Consider the following 20737-nt stretch of genomic DNA (forward strand, 5'->3'; position numbering starts at 1 on the left):
CATAACCTCTCTGTTAAATACCGCTGCACTTTTTTGGATTTCTTCAACTCAAAAATTGAAAAAATCCACCAGCAACTTGCTTCCTCTATTTCTGCAGAAAATGACATACTCTCCACTATCATCCATATTCCCCTACCAACCACCCTATTCTCAGATTTCAGTTTACCAGCTGAAAATAATATCTCAGAGCTTGTAACAAAATCTAATTCTTCAACATGCCAATTAGATCCAATACCTACAAGCTTTGTTAAGTCCTGTCTGTCACATATTCCCCCCATGATAACTGCTATAGTTAACTCTTCCCTTACTACAGGCACAGTCCCCCTCTCACTAAAAACAGCCTCAATTACTCAATTCTGAAAAAACCTGATTTAGACCCAAATATCCTTAACAATTATCGGCCTATCTCAAATGTTCCTTTCATATCTAAAGTTTTTGAAAAGATAGCTGCCTCCCAACTCCAGTCCCATCTTTTAAAAAATAACCTTTTTGAACAGTTTCAATCTGGGTTTCGTCCTAAACACAGCACAGAAACTGCCCTGGTCAAAATCACAAAGGATCTTCTCCTGGGAGCTGACATGGGACTTTTATCAATTCTTGTGCTTCTTGACCTCAGCTCTGCATTTGACACCATATCCCATCAGATACTTTTGAAACGACTAGCTAGTTTTGGAGTCTGTTGCCTTGTCCTCCAGTGGTTTTCTTCCTACCTCACTGATAGGAAGCAATTTGTTCAAATAAAGGGTTTTAAATCTGAGAACGCAGTCGCTACTCAGGGAGTTCCACAGGGTTCTGTTTTGGGGCCGCTTCTTTTTCTCATTTATATCTTCCCCATAGGTAATACTGTATCTTCCGGCACCATGGTATTAAGTTTCATTGTTACGCTGATGACACTCAGCTATAACTATCCACTAAATCCACTTCTGTTTTCCTTACAGATGCTCTTATGGCATGTCCCCAAGACATAAAGACATGGATGACTCACAATCTTCTCCAACTAAACAGCAATAAAACTGAGGTGCTCCTCATTGGCTCTAAATCCGCACTTGCTAAGGTTAACCGTTCTTCTATTTTAATTAACAATATTAACACAAACATCTCTTCCCAAGTTAAGAGCCTGGGTGTTATTCTTGACAGTACTCTCTCTTTTTCTTCCTATATAAGTAACATTTCTCTGACTGCCTTCTTCCATTTCCGAAACATTTCTAGACTTCGTCCTGTTCTTACGCAACACAGTACTGAAGTATTGGTTAATGCCCTAGTCACCTCACGTATAGATTACTGTAATGCTATTCTATCTGGCATCCCACAAAAACTTATCCATCGCTTACAACTTCTTCAAAATTCTGCTGCCAGAATAATAACCTGCTGTTCAAAATCCACTGAACATACAGTATTACACCTATTCTCTCTCAACTTCACTGGCTCCCTGTTAAGAGCAGTATTTTGTATTGTATTGTGTAGTTAACATTTAAAGCTCTCCACAACCTTGCCCCCCCCCCCCCCTCACTGATTTCCTACAGACTTACACTCCCTGTCACTCACTCAGATCCTCATATGCAGCTCTACTTTCTGTACCACACATCAAACTCTGTTGTATGGGAGCTCGAGCGTCTCTCATAATGCTCCTCAACTCTGGAATTCTCTTCCCTCTCATATTCGTCAGCTCGATTCAATAAAACAGTTTAAAACTTCCCTCAAAACTTATCTTTTCAAACTGGCATACCAATTGTGAATTCTACGCTGTTACTCCCTGTTATCTTTGTTTGTTTACTAATTATTACTTTGTGATTTATCATTCTCTTATTTTTATTTAACTAATGTTGTTTAATTTTATTGTAAGGTGACCTTGAGTGCTAAGAAAGGCGCCTATTAAATAAAATGTATTATTATTATTATGTGACAGGTAGAGTAACTTGCTTAAGGTCAGAGAGGGTACTGACACAGCAGTGTCACGGCTTACAGATCAACAAGAGCTACAATGCCATTGCCAACAGGCATTGATAAACCTGGCTAACCTGATGAGCAGTTTGCCACAATTTAAAACTGTTCCCAACCCTAATCATTCACCTTCGACAAACATCCGGAAATGACCCCGAGATGAAAATGAAGCCTCCTACCTGCAAAGCCTTATAGATGACACGAGGGGAACGTGGTGAGCGGGTGCTGTTATTGCTAAGCTGCTGCTCCAGAGTGAGCAGCAAACCGGAGAAGTCAGTTGGAGGATTGTAGGTGCGGGTGCCCCTGTACTGAATGGAGCTGAAAGCCTCAGGAAAGCGACCAAGCTTCCGAAAGCGTTCCTGCAGCAGCCGTTCTGGAGAGTCTGCGGGCTTGTCTGAAAACAGAGATGGAACATTGAGGTTTAAAATGGAAAATTCATTATATAGTTGATACAAAAAAAGTAAAAATCTTACATAAGTAAAAAAAAGAAGTCTAGAATGTAATTACATAAAAACATCACATTCAAATATAAGCTTCAAAGCTGACAATCAGTAGCAGCTTTATATTTTAATAATGAATCAAGGCTGGTGGGTACAATTCCTCTTAAGGAAATATTCAACTTCTTTCACTGAATTAGTAGAGAACTTCAAAGCTGTGAGAAACATAAAATAACAATAATGGTACAGATAGATTTAATGAATAACAAGTTTAAAAGCCTAGAAAATGAAAGAAAGCAACAAATTAGACGACAGTTCAAAATTCAGACTAATCATCTGCCCCACGCAATCAAGTTCACGTATGGCCTACAAAACAATCTCCAGCCTGGGACAAGTTGCCAGAACATTTTTCAAGGGTCCACTTATAAATGGGTGAATTTAGAGTGATTAATAACAACAATTGGAAAGGAAGAGCATTTGATGTTTTAAAGTTGTTTTCATTTGGTAGCAAATTATTCATATGTTCTCTGATACAATTTTGCTTTTCATATGCTCCAACACTTTGTAATTTGTTTTGCATGCTGCTTCTAAGGTTGCTGCCTCATAGGGATGACTAAAGGTCATTAAATCAGGTGAACTGTATAAAGGTCAGTGCCTTTAGATCGCAGATCCCACAAAAGACCCTTTCATTTGTGTTTTATTGCTTAACCTCCTTGACATTAACCCCAAGCGTTACTCAGGCCCGATATTCTATACAATTACGGTTATTCTTAAGACAGACTTGGGGTGACGGTAATGATCTAACTTATGGTTATTATCCATTCAGATGCTGGAGTAATGGTAATGATCCACTTTTATAGTGTTAACCCCAAATAAGGCTCAGGACAGTATTCTGCTGCCATCTAGTGGATCACATAATATGCTGTATAAAAATAATGAGTACAGTATTTCAATGTGTTTTGCCACTCTGAATTAACTCAATTAATCAATATTCATGAGTGGGACAGAGTTTTCTACGAAAACCCAATGGCGTGTAAATGAGTAGCAGCAAAGCCAGCATGAGAACAAACTTAAACCAAACCATTAGCTGAATTAAGCAATAATGACGACAATGTGAATTGGGATCAGATGCTGACAAGGAAAGTGAAGGTGGTGCATGCGCACTGGAATGATATGCCTGGTGAATTATGTCGCATAAAGCTGCAGCAGGTGCAAGTAGCAGCGTGGCACAAAGGTAAAATGACTGTAGTCAAGTAAAAAGACAAGAAAGATGTTAGCCCTCTAAGCACTACTTACAATGTGGCAACTGTCAAGGTAAATATCAGGGAAAATGTGGATGTCACTAGAGCACAATGATCATGCAGATTAGGCACTGTCATTCCATCCTCTCATGCATAAGCAACAGAAAGAAACTCGGACGTGAGCGTCAGTAGGCTTTGCACTCTAGGAACCAAGTTACCCAAATTATTCTAAAACATTTCAGTAAGTATTTACTGCTCTGATGCTGATCTTTCTGATCATAAATTAGCTCATTATGATAGCAATTGATGAGAAGAATTCATAATTAATTGCAGAATTACAGTATTTAAGGGTTCCTGTCGAATTCATCTTTCTCTTGCAAGATTTGTCTCAAAAACGAATCAGCACATCGTCATCTTATAACAGGCTTAAGTTTTGAGTTTGGTATTTTTCTGTGCAGCCATTTTAACTCTGGACCGTCCTAAAGAAACTGTAAAATACACACACACAGACACCCATCATCTAGATATTGATGTTTTTGGTATCAGGGGACCCTACAACATCGAGATCTGTCAAAAACAGGAGACTGAAATTTTTGATGAATCTAAAGCTTTTCTTCCTCCCCTAAAGAAAATGCATGCAAATAAACTTTTATTGTCTTGATTGCGGTGTCGGGCTGCGCACTGTTCACCGTTTCAAAACATATCACACGAAGGCCATGTACTAAATCTGCATCAGTACAACAGTGGACAATGGACATATCGTTCCTGCTGTATTTATGTCGATATTTTGGTATTTACACATTTCTGTTACAAGTAATATCATTTTTTTCTTGTTGAAAAAAAAAAAATCTACATTTTTGACTCATTTTTCTGGGGGTAAACAAACCTAAGGAGCCTATGATTTCCTGGTTTAGATCCTTTTCTTTTGTTTTCTCTACTGCGTTTTAGGTTTAGCATTTTGGCTTCATTATTTGGTTTAATTGCTGGGTTTTTTGTTGTTGTTTTTTTTTGTTTTTTTTAAACACTACTACATTTTATCTTCGGGTCCCAAATCAGATTCATGATGCCTTGGCTGGACAAGAAAATAGTCACACCTGATCATGTCTTTTACCCAGCCTTTCCAGTGCCAAAACTTTACTTTGACCTCTCACCTAATTTTATCAAATGTCTAAATATATAAAATGTGACAGGTTGTTACTGTTTATCACAGGATTACTCACTAACCACTGGGGCTTGAACCTTAATTGAAAGTTTATAACATGATCCGTGCTGGTGAAGAAGAAAATTTGGCTAGCAGTTCACATCTTTCCTACAGCAAACTGCATAGGGAAACTGATCAAGAATGTGACATGAAAGAATGAAAAAGAAGAGCAGCGACATGTGCTGAGCGCAAGGCAAAATCCATTAGCCCAGGGGTGGGCAAAGTCATTCCTGGAGGGCCGCAGTGGCTGCAGGTTTTTGCTCCAACCCAATTACTTAATAAGATGCCCTTATTGCACAAGTGACACTTCTGCTTCACTTTAGTGGTCTCGCTCATTAAGATTTTGAACCCTATTCACTTATTTTTGTCTTAAACAGCTGTATTCTTGGCTTTTAATGGTTCCTAATTAGCAATAACATGCAAATGACAAAAGAGACCAGCATTTCTCCATTTAGCTTATTACCATTTACACCTCTGTGTATTTATCAGGCACTATTGGGTTTAATTAAATACTTTAAAGGACAGTGAAGAGAAAAAAGTGAAGGACTGAGAATTACTCCTCCATTTTAGACTTCAAATCATTTGGATAATATCCTTAGAAAGGGGAAGAAAATCTAGGATATCAGAAGGACCTGACATAGCAGAGTTAAAGCACTAACAAGCCATGAAATTAAATTATTGGCAAGAATTGCTTTCTAATTAAGCAACCAGGTGAGAACAAAAACCTGCAGCCCTCCAGGACTGTGATTGAGGACCCCTTCTCTAGAACAGGGGTGGGCAGATTCAGTCCTGGAGGGCCGCAGTGGTTGCAGGTTTTTGTTCCAACCCAGTTGCTTAATTAAAAACCAATCCTTGTCAATTATTTAATTGCATGGCTTGTTAGTGCTTTAACTCTGCCATGTCAGGTCATTCTCATATCCTAGATTTATTTTCCTTTCTAAGGATATCATCCAAATGATTTGAAGTCTAAAACAGATGAGTAATTCTCAGTGCTTCACTTTTTTCTCTTCACTTTCCTTCCAAGTATTTAATTAAACCAAATAGTGCGTGATAAATACACACAGGTGTAAATGAAAACAAGCTAAATGGAGAAATGCTGGTCTCTTTTGTCATTTGCATGGCATTGCTAATTAGGAGCAATTAAAAACCAAGAATACAGCTGTTTAAGACTAAAATAAGCAATAAGGGTTCAAAATCTTAACGAGCGAGACAACTAAAGTGAAGCTGAAGTGTTACTTGAGCAATAAGGGTTTCTTATTAAGCAATTGGGTTGGAGCAAAAACCTGCAGCCACTGCGGCCCTCCAGGACTGAATCTGCCCACCCCTGAACTAGAAACATCTTCTGCTTCATTTTAGTTATCTCCCTCATTAAGATTTTGAACCCTTATTGCTTATTTAAGTCTTAAACAGCTGCATTCTCAGTTTTTAATTGCTCCTTATTAGCAATAAGAGGCAAATGACAAAAGAAACCAGCAGTTATTCATTTTGCTTGTTACCCTTTACACCTGTGTGTATTTATCGTGTACTATTTGGTTTAATTAAATACTTGGAAGGAAAGAGAAGAGAAAAAAGTGAAGGATTGAGAATTACCCATCCGTTTTACACTTCAAAGTATTTGGATGATATCTTTAGAATGGAAAAAAAATCTAGGATATGAGAATGACCTGACATAGCAGAGTTAAAGCACTAACAAGCCATGAAATGTAATTATTGGCAAGGATTGTTTTCTAATTAAGCAACTGGGTTGGAACAAAAACCCGCGGCTACTGCGGCCCTTCAGGAATGACTTTGCCCACCCCTGCATTAGCCGATTTCCTGAGAGAATGACAGCTCCAGTGTCCACATGAGTCACTGCAACAGGACCAGAGTTCCTCGTGTTTTTAGTATTGTACACACACATATCAGATAAGCCAGAAATATAAGTTGACTAGGGGGCTTTGCCCCCTGCTCGCTTCACCCTTCTCCCCGAGACATCCTCAAACACTATTCAATCTCTATTCGCTGTTCCGTTATTTCACAGAGTAATATTTTCCATTTGTTTGCGCTGTGATACTATTATTTTTTTGAGACTTTTGAATTTTCCTACTTCCATTGTCTCTAACCTGCTCCGCATGTGTATCACGCCAACGTTTTTGAATTCTTTACAACGTTCTACTTCTGTCTTTTTCCGGCCCCAGGCGTGGTTAAATCTCTTGGCACAAAGAGAGCACAGGAAGTGTGTCTGCCAAAAGCATTCCAACAACTGAGAGGTTAGATAACTGTGGTCTTGGTTGAAAATGGTTGTAAGTAGGGCGTGACTTGCAAAAGTCACTGTCTCACGGGACTTGCTTTCAAAGGTTGTAAGTAAGATGTGACCTGACCGTCTCACGGGACGTGATAGTGTCTCTCTGTCTCTCTTCAAAAGATCACGTCTCATCGCAGGAAAAAAAGTCTTGTCTCGTCCCAAGATTTTTTATTATAATAGAGAGATTTAGTAAATATGTTTTTCCAAAAATATTAAGAGATAATCTTTAATTCCTTTTTATGTAGATAAGGAAGCAAATTAACAACAATCTTGTATTTCTCCCAGAATTCTCACTATGAATGCATGTAAACAGAACAAACTGGGTCTGGTATAATAAGTCGGTTTTAATTAACTCACTCTGGAAATTCAGGAATGTTAGGCCCCTTATGAATTTGATCATTTTTTAGCATCTTCCTGTAACACCATCTTTATTTTCGTTGAAGGCTGCTATTTTGTGATTCTATGTCCGGATGCAGGTCTTGGTTGATAAGATTGTGGACACAAGTGCTATGACATTGGGGTCGATTACGTGAAGGAATTAAAATGCTGCCTCTCACAGCTAATACCCTTCTGAGTTTTGTTGATAAAACCTTTCCTTTGCAATTGACTACAATCCATTTATTTACGGACTTCCCATTAATTAATTTTTTGTTCCAGTTCAAGACCCCTTAATTTTGGTTTCCCTTTTTTCCTCTGTAGAAAGATAGGCATTAGTCAAAGAAACTAGACTAGGTCAAGCCAATCTCCTTGACCTCTTCTTTTTTTTTTTCTGCCCCTCGCAAGTCAGTGTAGGGCAGATCAGATATCACAAACTTCAAACATTCTGATTCCACCAAAACACAGTGATTTTCCAATACTGACTTGGGCTCATTTAAATTTATATCGGCTATTTTATTTCTCAGCTTGTTTCAGCCTATGATGTTACATGGATGAGATAATTTAAGCCATCGTTCCACTATAGAAGTTGTCCAAGATTATTGACATAAATTGTGCATTATGTTTATAAAAGAATTTGGTGTGTGCTTTCTCGAGTTCTCATCAGGATTTGTTTTGACAAAAGACAATTAGTCCTTTTGCTTTTGAACCCTGCTTGTTGACATCTCCTGGTCTCTTTTTTTCTTGCCCTTGTAACCTGCTATTCTTCAAGCCTTTGGCCATACTAATCTTCTTCACTTAAAATGCAGACAGCATAGGTTATCACCATTGCTCATGATCTCTCTAGTGAGTCTTTAGGGCTCATTTACACTTCACTCTCATAACGTGTATGCATCATGGCTGCCTTGCATTCCCAGCGTTCATTTGACGCGTCCTCTGAGCAGGTCCTCAGAAATTAACACGATGTGTGCGCGAGTTGCAGTCCCAGCAAAAAGTCAGGGAGCTAGGAGTGATAAAAGTTGGAGTGTGACAACAGAGTCTCCATTTACTATGTACATGTGACAGAAAGCCGCTTTGAGGATCCTATGAGATTGATGTGCGCGCTTTGATGTGCTTTTATATTCAAGTGTCACGCATTCCCCATCGTGATGACACAATACATTTTAAAAGTCTTACATACCATCTTATGTGCCGTCTTTTTTTTTTTTGCACCTTCACAACAACAGAATGTACAGCACTGTATTTGAGCCACAGAGAAAAAAATTAAGGACACAGTGAAAAGTTGTATTTTGTGAATAAAGTGGAAATTTCGGCTTTAATCTTGAAATGTCCATTTTAATCTTGTAGTTTATTTTATCATTAAAGTAGACTGTCATAAAAGTCATCTTAAAACTGACCCAGTTGTTAATCGCTACGTGCTTCTGGGGCTTCCTCCTGACCTGACAGCAGCAATTGCCACAAAGAAAATATTAAATGTATGATATTCCAACTCTTGATATCACTTTCATCATGAAATGCATTCAAGTATGTATGTTACATTTTACAGATAAATCATTAATTTCATTTAAATAATGAATACTGTTATTAATTACACATATGGGGTGACACGGTGGCGGAGCGGTAGTGCTGCTGTCTCGCAGAGAGTCACGTCCCTTGTGATCCCTGCCTGGAGTTTACATGTTTTCCTGTTGGGTTTCCTCACTGTGCTCCGGTTTCCTTCCAAAGATATGCAGACTTGGAGATTTGGTGACACTAAAATGACGCCAGTGTATGTGAGTACTTGTATTCACCTTGCGACGAGCTGATGCCCCCTCCAGGGATTGTTTCTGCCTCGTGCCCAATGCTAGCTGGAATGGGTGCATCCCTGTATTGATGGATGTAATCATTAAACATCTTTTTCAGAGATATTGCAGTAAGGTGTCATCGGAATTTAACGGAAGTTTCAGGCAATTCACAACACAGCGAAGCCGAACGTTTTCTCACCGTGACGATATCTTTCACTGCCACCTGGTGGAATCTTCCAGATTTATGTAAAGTACGAGCACAAATATAAACAGTACAACGCTTGCATAGCACGAGCGTCTGCTGGAGCATGCATCGCGTCACGTTGCGTGAACTATAAACCTGGCCTTAGACCTCATTCTCGTTAGTTCTCTTTTTATTCCTGTATTCTAGTAAAGTGAAAACAATTCCAAGGAAGGCAAATTTTTAATAACATCGTAATTTATAGTAAAAAGAATGCCAGTGTTTTTAGAAAAGGGTATGCAGCTATGTAGCATATTCAATTTTTGTGAAGATTTTACTTCTAAGTTATATAGAATGGCGGCATGGTGGCGCAGTGGTAGTGCTGCTGCCTCGCAGTTAGGAGATCCGGGTTCGCTTCCTGGGTCCACCCTGCGTGGAGTTTGCATGTTCTCCCCGTGTCTGCGTGGGTTTCCTCCGGGCGCTCCGGTTTCCTCCCACAGTCCAAAGACATGCAGGTTAGGTGGATTTGTGATTCTAAGTTGGCCCTAGTGTGTGCTTGGTGTGTGGGTGTGTTTGTGTGTGTCCTGCGGTGGGTTGGCACCCTGCCCGGGATTGGTTCCTGCCTTGTGCCCTGTGTTGGCTGGGATTGGCTCCAGCAGACCCCTGTGACCCTGTGTTCGGATTCAGCAGGTTGGAAAATGGATGGATGGATGGATGGTTATATAGAAGAGTTCTGTAGTAGAAGACAGAAGAATTTCATTAGTTATACCTCTTTAGACACAATCACACATGATTGGTTAATGTAAAGTCACTTCCAGTTATTCCATTTCCAGTTATTCCAGTATGTGTAAGATAATGCCACTGGGGAGGAGTTTGATTATTTTCAACAAAAACAACTGAATTCATGTAAAGGGTGCCTATGTATTTTTCTGGGTATTTTCTGTTACACATAATGTTATAATTTATGCATTTTTCTTCAATCAATTTTATGTTTTAAGTGACTAAATGGAAAAGAGAGAGGTTACTATTATTTTTTATACTTGGATTTATTTTTAGATATAGTTATATAAATAGAAGTGGACCATGGCGGCTTCACTAGACTTAATCTGCCCCATATGAAAATCCAAAAATAATTATTACAGCACTCTCACGCTCTCTCTCATTGGGCACACCACAACTGAATATAGTCATGTTATATAATGGGGGCTCTTTAGTTTGGAGTGCCTCTTCAACACAGGGCAGCATGCACACACTGTGTGTTGATCACAATTGTACTCAATAATAGTAATAATAATATCAATAATAATTCTTTACATTTATATAGCGCTTTTTTCACTATTCAAAGTGCTCTCCAAGCAGGGAGAACCAGGGAAGCGAAACCACAACCTCTTGTTGCAAAGCAGCAGCGCCATCTGTGTGCCACCTGCGTGGTGACCTCACCTCTCTATCTTCCTGTGGCCTGCAGAGAATTTGTAGAGCAGTCCTTGTTAGTCGTATCTCATATCCTCAGCTGATTTTTATACTCATTCATATCGGTGTTTGCACCTGCCTCTCATTTACCCTTATTGACCAGCATGGGACTCAATTTCTCTATCAAGATCAACTTCACATATCACTATTGAAAGCTCGATTCCACTTATGCTCAGAAATGTCCTCCATACCCACAGGCTGAACTTACAACATTCTGGCTAAGTAAAAATGATCCTGCTATAGAGTTGTGTGCAGTTTGATACATGCTGACCTGAAGTGAACTCTTGCATTAACAGAATAGCACTTAGGGTATAACAGTTACAAGTAGTAACTCAAACAAAACTTACAATTATATCATTGTTTTTGTTTAATTTTGTTAGTGCTCTCCTGAGGTGTTTTGAGAACGTATACAGTACATACAGTGGTGTGAAAAACTATTTGCCCCCTTCCTGATTTCTTATTCTTTTGCATGTTTGTCACACAAAATGTTTCTGATCATCAAACACATTTAACCATTAGTCAAATATAACACAAGTAAACACAAAATGCAGTTTTTAAATGATGGTTTTTATTATTTAGGGAGAAAAAAAATCCAAACCTACATGGCCCTGTGTGAAAAAGTAATTGCCCCCTTGTTAAAAAATAACCTAACTGTGGTGTATCACACCTGAGTTCAATTTCCGTAGCCACTCCCAGGCCTGATTACTGCCACACCTGTTTCAATCAAGAAATCACTTAAATAGGAGCCGCCTGACACAGAGAAGTAGACCAAAAGCACCTCAAAAGCTAGACATCATGCCAAGATCCAAAGAAATTCAGGAACAAATGAGAACAGAAGTAATTGAGATCTATCAGTCTGGTAAAGGTTATAAAGCCATTTCTAAAGCTTTGGGACTCCAGCGAACCACAGTGAGAGCCATTATCCACAAATGGCAAAAACATGGAACAGTGGTGAACCTTCCCAGGAGTGGCCGGCCGACCAAAATTACCCCAAGAGCGCAGAGACGACTCATCCGAGAGGTCACAAAAGACCCCAGGACAACGTCTAAAGAACTGCAGGCCTCACTTGCCTCAATTAAGGTCAGTGTTCACGACTCCACCATAAGAAAGAGACTGGGCAAAAACGGCCTGCATGGCAGATTTCCAAGACGCAAACCACTGTTAAGCAAAAAGAACATTAGGGCTTGTCTCAATTTTGCTAAGAAACATCTCAATGATTGCCAAGACTTTTGGGAAAATACCTTGTGGACTGATGAGACAAAAGTTGAACTTTTTGGAAGGCAAATGTCCCGTTACATCTGGCGTAAAAGGAACACAGCATTTCAGAAAAAGAACATCATACCAACAGTAAAATATGGTGGTGGTAGTGTGATGGTCTGGGGTTGTTTTGCTGCTTCAGGACCTGGAAGGCTTGCTGTGATAGATGGAACCATGAATTCTACTGTCTACCAAAAAATTCTGAAGGAGAATGTCTGGCCATCTGTTCGTCAACTCAAGCTGAAGCGATCTTGGGTGCTGCAACAGGACAATGACCCAAAACACACCAGCAAATCCACCTCTGAATGGCTGAAGAAAAACAAAATGAAGACTTTGGAGTGGCCTAGTCAAAGTCCTGACCTGAATCCAATTGAGATGCTATGGCATGACCTTAAAAAGGCAGTTCATGCTAGAAAACCCTCAAATAAAGCTGAATTACAACAATTTTGCAAAGATGAGTGGGCCAAAATTCCTCCAGAGCGCTGTAAAAGACTCATTGCAAGTTATCGCAAATGCTTGATTGCAGTTATTGCTGCTAATGGTGGCCCAACCAGTTATTAGGTTCAGGGGGCAATTACTTTTTCACACAGGGCCATGTAGGTTTGGATTTTTTTTTCTCCCTAAATAATAAAAACCACCATTTACAAACTGCATTTTGTGTTTACTTGTGTTATATTTGACTAATGGTTAAATGTGTTTGATGATCAGAAACATTTTGTGTGACAAACATGCAAAAGAATAAGAAATCAGGAAGGGGGCAAATAGTTTTTCACACCACTGTATATTGTATATTTTTTTTTAACTCAAGGGTTCTGAATTTAGCATTTCTCTTTCGTTTAGTACCGATTTTAAGAGTGACTATATAAAGGACAGTGCTAACATGCGATTACTTACAGGAGTGTGAACTCTGTTTAAAATATCTTTGTTTTAATTTCTTAATTCTTGGTTAGTGTATTGGGCTTGTTGACAGATCAATTTATTTTTTTGATCTTGGCACATCTTTTTTGATTATGTCTTATCTGCTGGACCTTTTTCATATGCGACATGATGATCTGCAGGTGTTTTATTTTTATTCTTTTTGGTTGTTAAGAGCCTTTTTATTGGCCTTTCAAAATAAAGAAGGAGGCATTTTGTTTTTTTATTAGGTCATGGAATGTAAGGGGGTCTGGTCTGTTTTTAAAAATTTAGGATGTTTTTGTAGACATTCATTTTTGAATACGCCTTCCCAATGTACCACTTTGGTTTTAGTACTGGCACTGTCGTTTGTAATTCAGGTTTTCCAGGCTGCTGATAGGCAAAATGTCTGGAAATGTGCAACATGTTACTTAATTACCATGACAGTATAAAAATCAGCGTCATACTCTTCTTTACAGATAGTGTTATCAAAACTTAAAACTCAAGTGTCATTTGTTAAAATCTCCCTGGCTACAAATTGTTTTCTTGTCTTCGACTTTGATTTACATCTTGTATTCTGGCTTAGGCTGCATGAATTATTCTGATTTCTGACTCTTTTGCTCAGACTTCAGATTAACAGATTTGTCTCGCATCTTGTTTAATTCTCATCTTCCTGGTTTCAAGCTTGGCTCATTATTACTATTACAGTTTTTCCATCTTATTTAAAATTGCTGCCGCACGTGTAGTCATTATAGAACTGTTTCACTCTTTGAATTAGAAATGTACCAAGTGTTCTAAATTAATCATTTAAAAATAAAAGTTCCCTATTGTCAGTCCAAATAAATTTCAGTGACCAGATATATTGAGATATAAACTTCTAGCAAAACAACCAACTTTCTAAAAATGATTCAGCTACCTACCTGAAAGCATCAATTCAGGCAAAATATTGTGTCCCCAGTTGGGTATTTACAGGTTTAATCCCACTGGTACTCACCCGATCCCAATAACTTTGTGTGGATAGTTTCATGGAAGATTATGACGGTGGGTCCTAGTGTGGACAGGGGTACATCCAGGCCACATCGAGCTGTGGTAGCTTTCAGCTCCTTAGTAAAGTGTTTCAGATAAGCATCTGAGGCATCACTGAGGAATTTGAAGAGATCATCATGGAGACGGTCAGCATGTGTGCGGTAGATTACAACATCTGAAACGGCAAGAACCTTCAACAGTAGCCGAGTACGCTGTCCCATGTTAGCACTTGCTCCTAGAAGGCCTTCTGTGTCCATCACTACAACTCCATGCAATGGGTCCAGAGCCGCCCAAACCCCAACAGTACAGGATTCCTGTGCTGGTGAGGTCTGAAAAACCTCCCGTCCCTGAAAGAAGGTATGATTCAGCGTGTGGGATTTGCCTTCCCCTGTATTGCCAAAGATTGACACTACTTTCAAGAGATCTTCGGAGTGACAATCTAGCTTTTTTACAAAGTCTTCCTCACCTTGCACCTGAAAAAATAAAGACAAAAAAAAGAGTAATAATGTGTATCTATGGGGACTAGACCCCAACACACCTGCGATAAGATGTAGTCCATCTGTGCAGCCCTAGACGGTGGCAAACCACTTGATCTGAAGAGCAATAGGTAGACTCCAAACTTGCTGAAATGGGACCAGGAGTACTTCAGACTTCCCCAAGAGATACTGGGGTTGCTGCTGGATTCTGCTTGTTACCACAATAACCCTGAACCGGATGTGGCGATTACAGAAAATAAAGGTAGTTAAGAATGGGAATTTTCATTTTGGAAGGTGATGGAAAGGTTGACAGATGAAGTCAGACAGAAGTCTCTGTGGATTATGATGTTCATTGTGATCTGTAGGGTCAGCAGACAGCAGGTTGAGGCAAACCTGGAGAGGTGGAGGTATGCACTGGAATGAAAGTCAGTAGGAGTAAGACGGAGGACATGTGCATAAATAAGTGGGAAGGTGGTGGAAGGGCACGACTGCAAGGAGCAGAGGTAGACAAATTGAAATACTTGGGTTCAACAGTCCAAAGGAACGAAGAGGACAGCAGAGAGGTGAAGAAGAGAGTGCAGGCAGGGTGGACTGTGTGGAGAAGAGTGACAGGAGTAATTTGTGATAGAAGAATACCTGCAAGAGTGAAAGGTAAGGTCTATAAAACGGTAGTGAGACCAGCTATGTTGTATGGTTAGGAGATGGTGGCACTGACCAAAAGACAGGAGGCAGAGCTGGAATTGGCAAAGCTGAAGATGCTACAATTTTCACTCAGAGTATCGAGGGTAGGCAGGATTAGGAAGGAGTATATTAAAGGGACAACATTGGTACAACAGTTTGGTGACCAAGTGACAGAGGCGACATTGAGATGGTTTGGACACATGCCGAGGAGAGATGGGGGGTACATCAGGAAGAGAATGCACAGGATGAAACCACCAGCCACGAGGAAAAGAGGAAGGCTAAAGAAGAGGTTTATGGATGTGGGGAGGGTGGACATGAAGGCAGTTGGTGTGGAAGAAATAAAGGTAAAAAACAGGGTTAGATGGAGATGGATGACCCTCTGTGGTGAATCCTAAATGAAAGCAGCCGAAAGAAGAAGAAACAAAAGGTTTAAAAGCTCAACTTTCAATGACATGGACACAAAGTAATTGTAACAAAATGAGTCCCTCTACCTGAATCTCTTCATTTTCATTCACCAAAAGGAAACTGCAGATCCTTTCCAGTAACTTTTTCTTCTCTGCCGCACCCTGATCCTGCATGGCCCCAGCCGGCAGGGCTCTACAAGGGGGATAGGCACTAAGAGGATGCTTTCTTTTGTTGGTACTGCTGTGACTTCGCCTTTGGCACTCAGCACACAAGTTGATCTTGCAACCCTGGCACCGAACAACTGCCCGCTGCCTTTCGCTGGCTCTCAAACCCCCTTCAACAACTTTGCATGCATCACAGTAGGGCACATGCCCAGGACTGATCCGGATCCTCTCATGGTTTCTCAGGCGCTCCTGTCGGTGAAGCTCCAGCTCACAGCGATCACACTGCAAGCTTTTACACTCATCACACTCAAAATGGGCTTCAGTGGAGCCACCACAGGCATAGCTCTCTTGGCACATAAGTTTTGTGCTTTCATCTGGCTCCAGTGACCCTGATGACACACTCATTGCCTGACAGTCAAAAATACTGTTGACTAAATAGCTTATTAATATACTGTCTGATCGTGATCACAGGTGAGAAATATAACAAAGGTAACTAGAGTAAGACGCTTTACATTGTTTTACTTCATTTCAAGTGTAAATAAAATACCTATTACAAACATACAGGTTAAAATGGCCTTCCAAGTGGCACAGTTTAATAAAACACGTCACTAGTTGCCTTAAGTCACCATGAACCTTGACAAACAAAGGACGCTTAGGACTGTTGAGGACGATTCAACATCAAGAACCAAAGGCAAAATGTTCAGATCGTAAAGGCAACGATGGCCGGTTGCCGTGTTGGCAGTGCCCTGCCCAAGGGCTTAAGATATACGTTTGGAGCCTCTGCCCATACTCGAAAAACATCAAAATAATCTGCAAAGTCAATCGTTCAAGGTAATAACACACCTGACACGTCAAAGTCAGGCTCCGAGTTCGCACATCCCCAATCCTTCAGGTTCACTCCAAGCTTTGCTCATTTTATCTCAAAACAACACAAAACGCCTGCAGTGAAAGCCGTTAAGAGCTTGGGTCGGTCAGCCTAAAAACCACCAAACGAGTGGACGGGAAAACGTCGGGTCAGAAGCAATCAGAGTACACCGAGTTCACAACGAGCATCCGTACGACCCCTAATCAATCTCTTGGATACGAGAAGGGTGAGCCTGTTGTTTACACCGTCGTACCCATCGGGCTGAAGCCACAACGCGAGCAGAAAGACAGCGAAAGGTTTAGGGAATCCGCGTCATCGCTTACGGCTTGATTCTCTTAGAACAGTGGTTCGACTCCAGCTGAAAACAAAAAGAAAAGACCACAAGAACCCAGTTACCGCAGCCCCCTCCCTGCTCGATCATCCAGCCCGATCAGCTGAAGAGGTTATTTTCAGTCGCAGGTCACAGTTCAAAGGCTAAAGCTGTTCGTCCTACTACATGGTGCCTGTCGGGGAATGGAGTCCTTAGAGTGCCTCGGCTTAGACCACTTACCGGTTGGAGTTGTGCATGCTGGGAAGCAGAGTGCTTTAACTAGAGCATATGCATGCTGGGAACAGGAGTCTTTTTTGCTTCATAGAACGAAGTGATTAACAGGTTTAGGGACTACACTAAATCCCGAAGTTAGCATTGAGGCTAATGTTTAGCTTCCCGAGAACTCTACTTAAGATAAACACAACAGAAACTGCGCTAAAGATGATGACCGAAGTCCAAAAAAAAAAAATCTGGACATTCTGAAGGGGATGAATCAATAGGCTGTAAGTTTCTCTCCTTTGATCTAATCTCAGAATTCTTAGGGGCAAGTAACATTTTACTACTAGAAATCGCCCCCTGTTACATAAAAGTGGCATTAATACTGTGTAAACCTGTCCTTTTGACTTCATAATTCAACACATGCAATTTTTTACCTAACCTCAAAGATCGGATGCAAAATGAAAGTTGTTTCATAAACACTATAAATAAGGACAATCATCCAATACCATGTGAAGCAATTTTGATCTACTAAAATCAATGCATATTGCATATATATATATTTAGAATATGGGGATCCAGGGAGTTTCGGTCCTTCTTCTTAGGCTTTTTGGGTAGAGTTTGGATGTTTTTGTGTGTTTGCAGGGGTTTCCTTATTGGATTTATCTTACCTTTTCAATTGAAAGGCTTAGGTTTAGGGGTTAACTTTTGGATTTTTGAATTTTAGTTGGTCTTTAAAAAGTGCCAGTGCTCTGCAACACTACAGAGATACAATGGATTTATATAAAGAATAGATGGAAATGATCAAGCATAAATGTGTTGGTTTCTGGTTAAACTACTTTCAAATTGATCGAACAATTGATAAATCCCTCTGTCTGTCTGTGCATTTATCATTATATCATTAAATAGCGTCATTCATATCTATCTATCTATCTATCTATCTATCTATCTATCTATCTATCTATCTATCTATCTATCTATCTATCTATCTATCTATCTATCTATCTATCTATCTATCTATCTATCACTGATATCTAAAAAAAAGCTTGCAGTCCAACTATTTCCATATTTTGGGAGCACTGCTAGGTGAAATTACTTATTTAATAACATGAGAACAAATTGCTCACCCATCATTGGTATTAATATACTGTTTTTAGTATTATGAGAACAGTAATGGTGAAAGTGAAAATGATTGCCTGCCATTGAGTCAATTTCACTTCTGCTTCTCCTTAGTGATGATTCTTCTGTTTTCAGACTATTCCCTCTATCATTCTGTTTTCCTGAGTATCATTGACGACAAGGAACAAGTTTCTGTGCTTTTCTACATTTATAGTAGGTTTCCCTGAGACTATGTCCTTATTTTGTGCTCTAAGGATAGATAGATAGATAGATAGATAGATAGATAGATAGATAGATAGATAGATAGATAGATAGATAGATAGATAGATAGATAGATAGATAGATAGATAGATAGATAGATAGATAGATAGATCATACTTTCTTACTTTCACCTCCATAACATATCCCGTGTTCGCTCCTTCCTCTCCTTCTCTAATGCTGAGAAACTTGTCCATGCTTTTATCACATCCCGCATCGATTATTGTAATTCCCTACTGGCAGGTGCCCCTTCTAATCTTATATCACAGCTCCAGCTTATTCAAAACTCAGTTGCAAGAGTCTTTACTCGAACCAGCAGCAGCGAGCACATCACACCCATCCTGCTCCGTCTTCACTGGCTCCCTATGTCTTACAGAATCGAATATAAAATCCTACTAATAACCTACAAAGCCTTAAATAACCTCGCGCCAAACTACATCAGTGACCTTCTCCATCACTATGTGCCTGTCCGCCCACTAAGGTCCTCTGATTCTGGAAATCTTGTTGTACCTCATACTAATCTACACTCCATGACTGACAGGGCCTTCAGCTGTATAGCGCCCAGACTCTGGAATGACCTACCAAAATTAATCAGGTCAGCTGACTCCATGAATTCTTTTAAAAAACAACTCAAAACTCATCTATTCAGGAAGGCTTTTAGCTCTACTTGACTTTATTATTACCCTTCTCTCAGTTTACTTCTCTGTCAAGATGCTCATGTAACCTGTATGTGTGTGTGCTAGACCATCAATTATGTTGTCTTTTTTTTTCAGAATTCACTGTCTTAATCTTCTTTATTTATGTATCTGGTTTGTACAATGCTATATACTGTATACGCTGCCGTTCTTTACTATATTCTGTAAGTGCCTTGAGCATGGGAAAGGCACTATATAAATAAAATGTATTATTATTATTATAAGGCAAATTAGTCCTGTAACCAACACATTTAAAAAACAGCCGTAAACAATCAGCTCCATCATAGGGGTACAGTATAGGGATTCATGGATGCAGGAAAATGTATGGCCACCAGAGGGAGCTCATGTAGGATATCCTAAGAACTTGCTAGAGACAGCTGACCCTGAAAATATTTCTGAAGAGGTTTTAACAGCTGCGCCTTGTTTGAGCTTAGAGTCGGGAAGAGACCTACAGCAATGACTCAGCCATAGTAGAGAAAGTCTGGTCAGAAAAGGTTTATGACAAAACAGTATATTGTCGTTAGTGCTTGAGTACAGTGTCCTGGACAGTGGATCAGTCTCTCAAGTGGTTACACAGGGACAGAAAATTTGGTAAAGACAGGCCTAGGTGGACAGCAGGGGTTGGTGCTTTCAATTTCTTTATTTGATATTTACTATTCTCCATTGCATATCTCTAATTTATTTTTCATTTATTTATTTTTTATTAAAAACTCACTTGCTTGAGACTTTTGCTGCTATTCATTTTAGGTTAAGGAGACACATAAAAGCCCCTTTTACTCTCTCTGTTTCTTTCTACATATGTATGTTATCTATATCTCAATTTCTCTGTAGATAGATAGATAGATAGATAGATAGATAGATAGATAGATAGATAGATAGATAGATAGATAGATAGATAGATAGAAAAGGCACTATATAACAGATAAATAAATGGATGGATAAAAGTCACTATATTTTACAAAAGTTAAAAAATAAATAAATAACAAATAACAAATACATACCAGAATGATTAAAAAGAAAGAAAACTAAAATGAAAGACAACTTCTGACATGGCTGAACATAAAAAGAGACATACAGTAAGTGCCACTGGTCTGTACTTATTAAGTGAAAAGATGACTGCCTTCTTTGGAACAGGAATAATGCAGGATTTTTTCCACAGCAGCAGCACCTTCTGGAGCTTTAGGGACAGACTGAACAGGTGACAGAAGACACCACAAAGATGGTCAGCACAGGCCTATAAAACTCAAAAACTGACTCCTTTTGGTCTTGTGGTTTTTCCTGTGTGTAGCCCCCTCAGTTGTCTCCTCACTTGAACAACAGATACTGATGGGCATTGGTGGACTCCTCACTGGCTATACCAGTTAAGGTGGTAGGAGGTTTACATTCAGTAAAGATGGTGTGGTGGGACTGGTCACTGGAAGATGGTGGTAGTGCTGGAAGAAGGATTAATTTTGGAT

At 39.6% G+C, this 20737-nt stretch overlaps 1 protein-coding gene across 1 annotated transcript in view; it reads right to left on the reverse strand.

Annotated features, from left to right (window-relative positions):
- Window positions 1–17160, reverse strand: part of zfyve1 (zinc finger, FYVE domain containing 1) — a 46318-nt gene extending 29158 nt beyond the window's left edge. Inside the window, exons 1-3 of the mRNA XM_028821238.2 lie at window positions 15740–17160; window positions 14060–14564; window positions 2121–2335 (exon numbers count right to left, since the gene is read on the reverse strand). Coding sequence (XP_028677071.1) covers window positions 2121–2335; window positions 14060–14564; window positions 15740–16222 — 1203 coding nt within the window. The 5' untranslated portion in view covers window positions 16223–17160. The remainder of the gene's footprint in view (window positions 1–2120; window positions 2336–14059; window positions 14565–15739) is intronic.
- Window positions 17161–20737: the final 3577 nt, after the last annotated feature.

The sequence above is a fragment of the Erpetoichthys calabaricus genome, chromosome 16, assembly GCF_900747795.2.
Source record: "Erpetoichthys calabaricus chromosome 16, fErpCal1.3, whole genome shotgun sequence".
Lineage (NCBI taxonomy): Eukaryota > Metazoa > Chordata > Cladistia > Polypteriformes > Polypteridae > Erpetoichthys > Erpetoichthys calabaricus.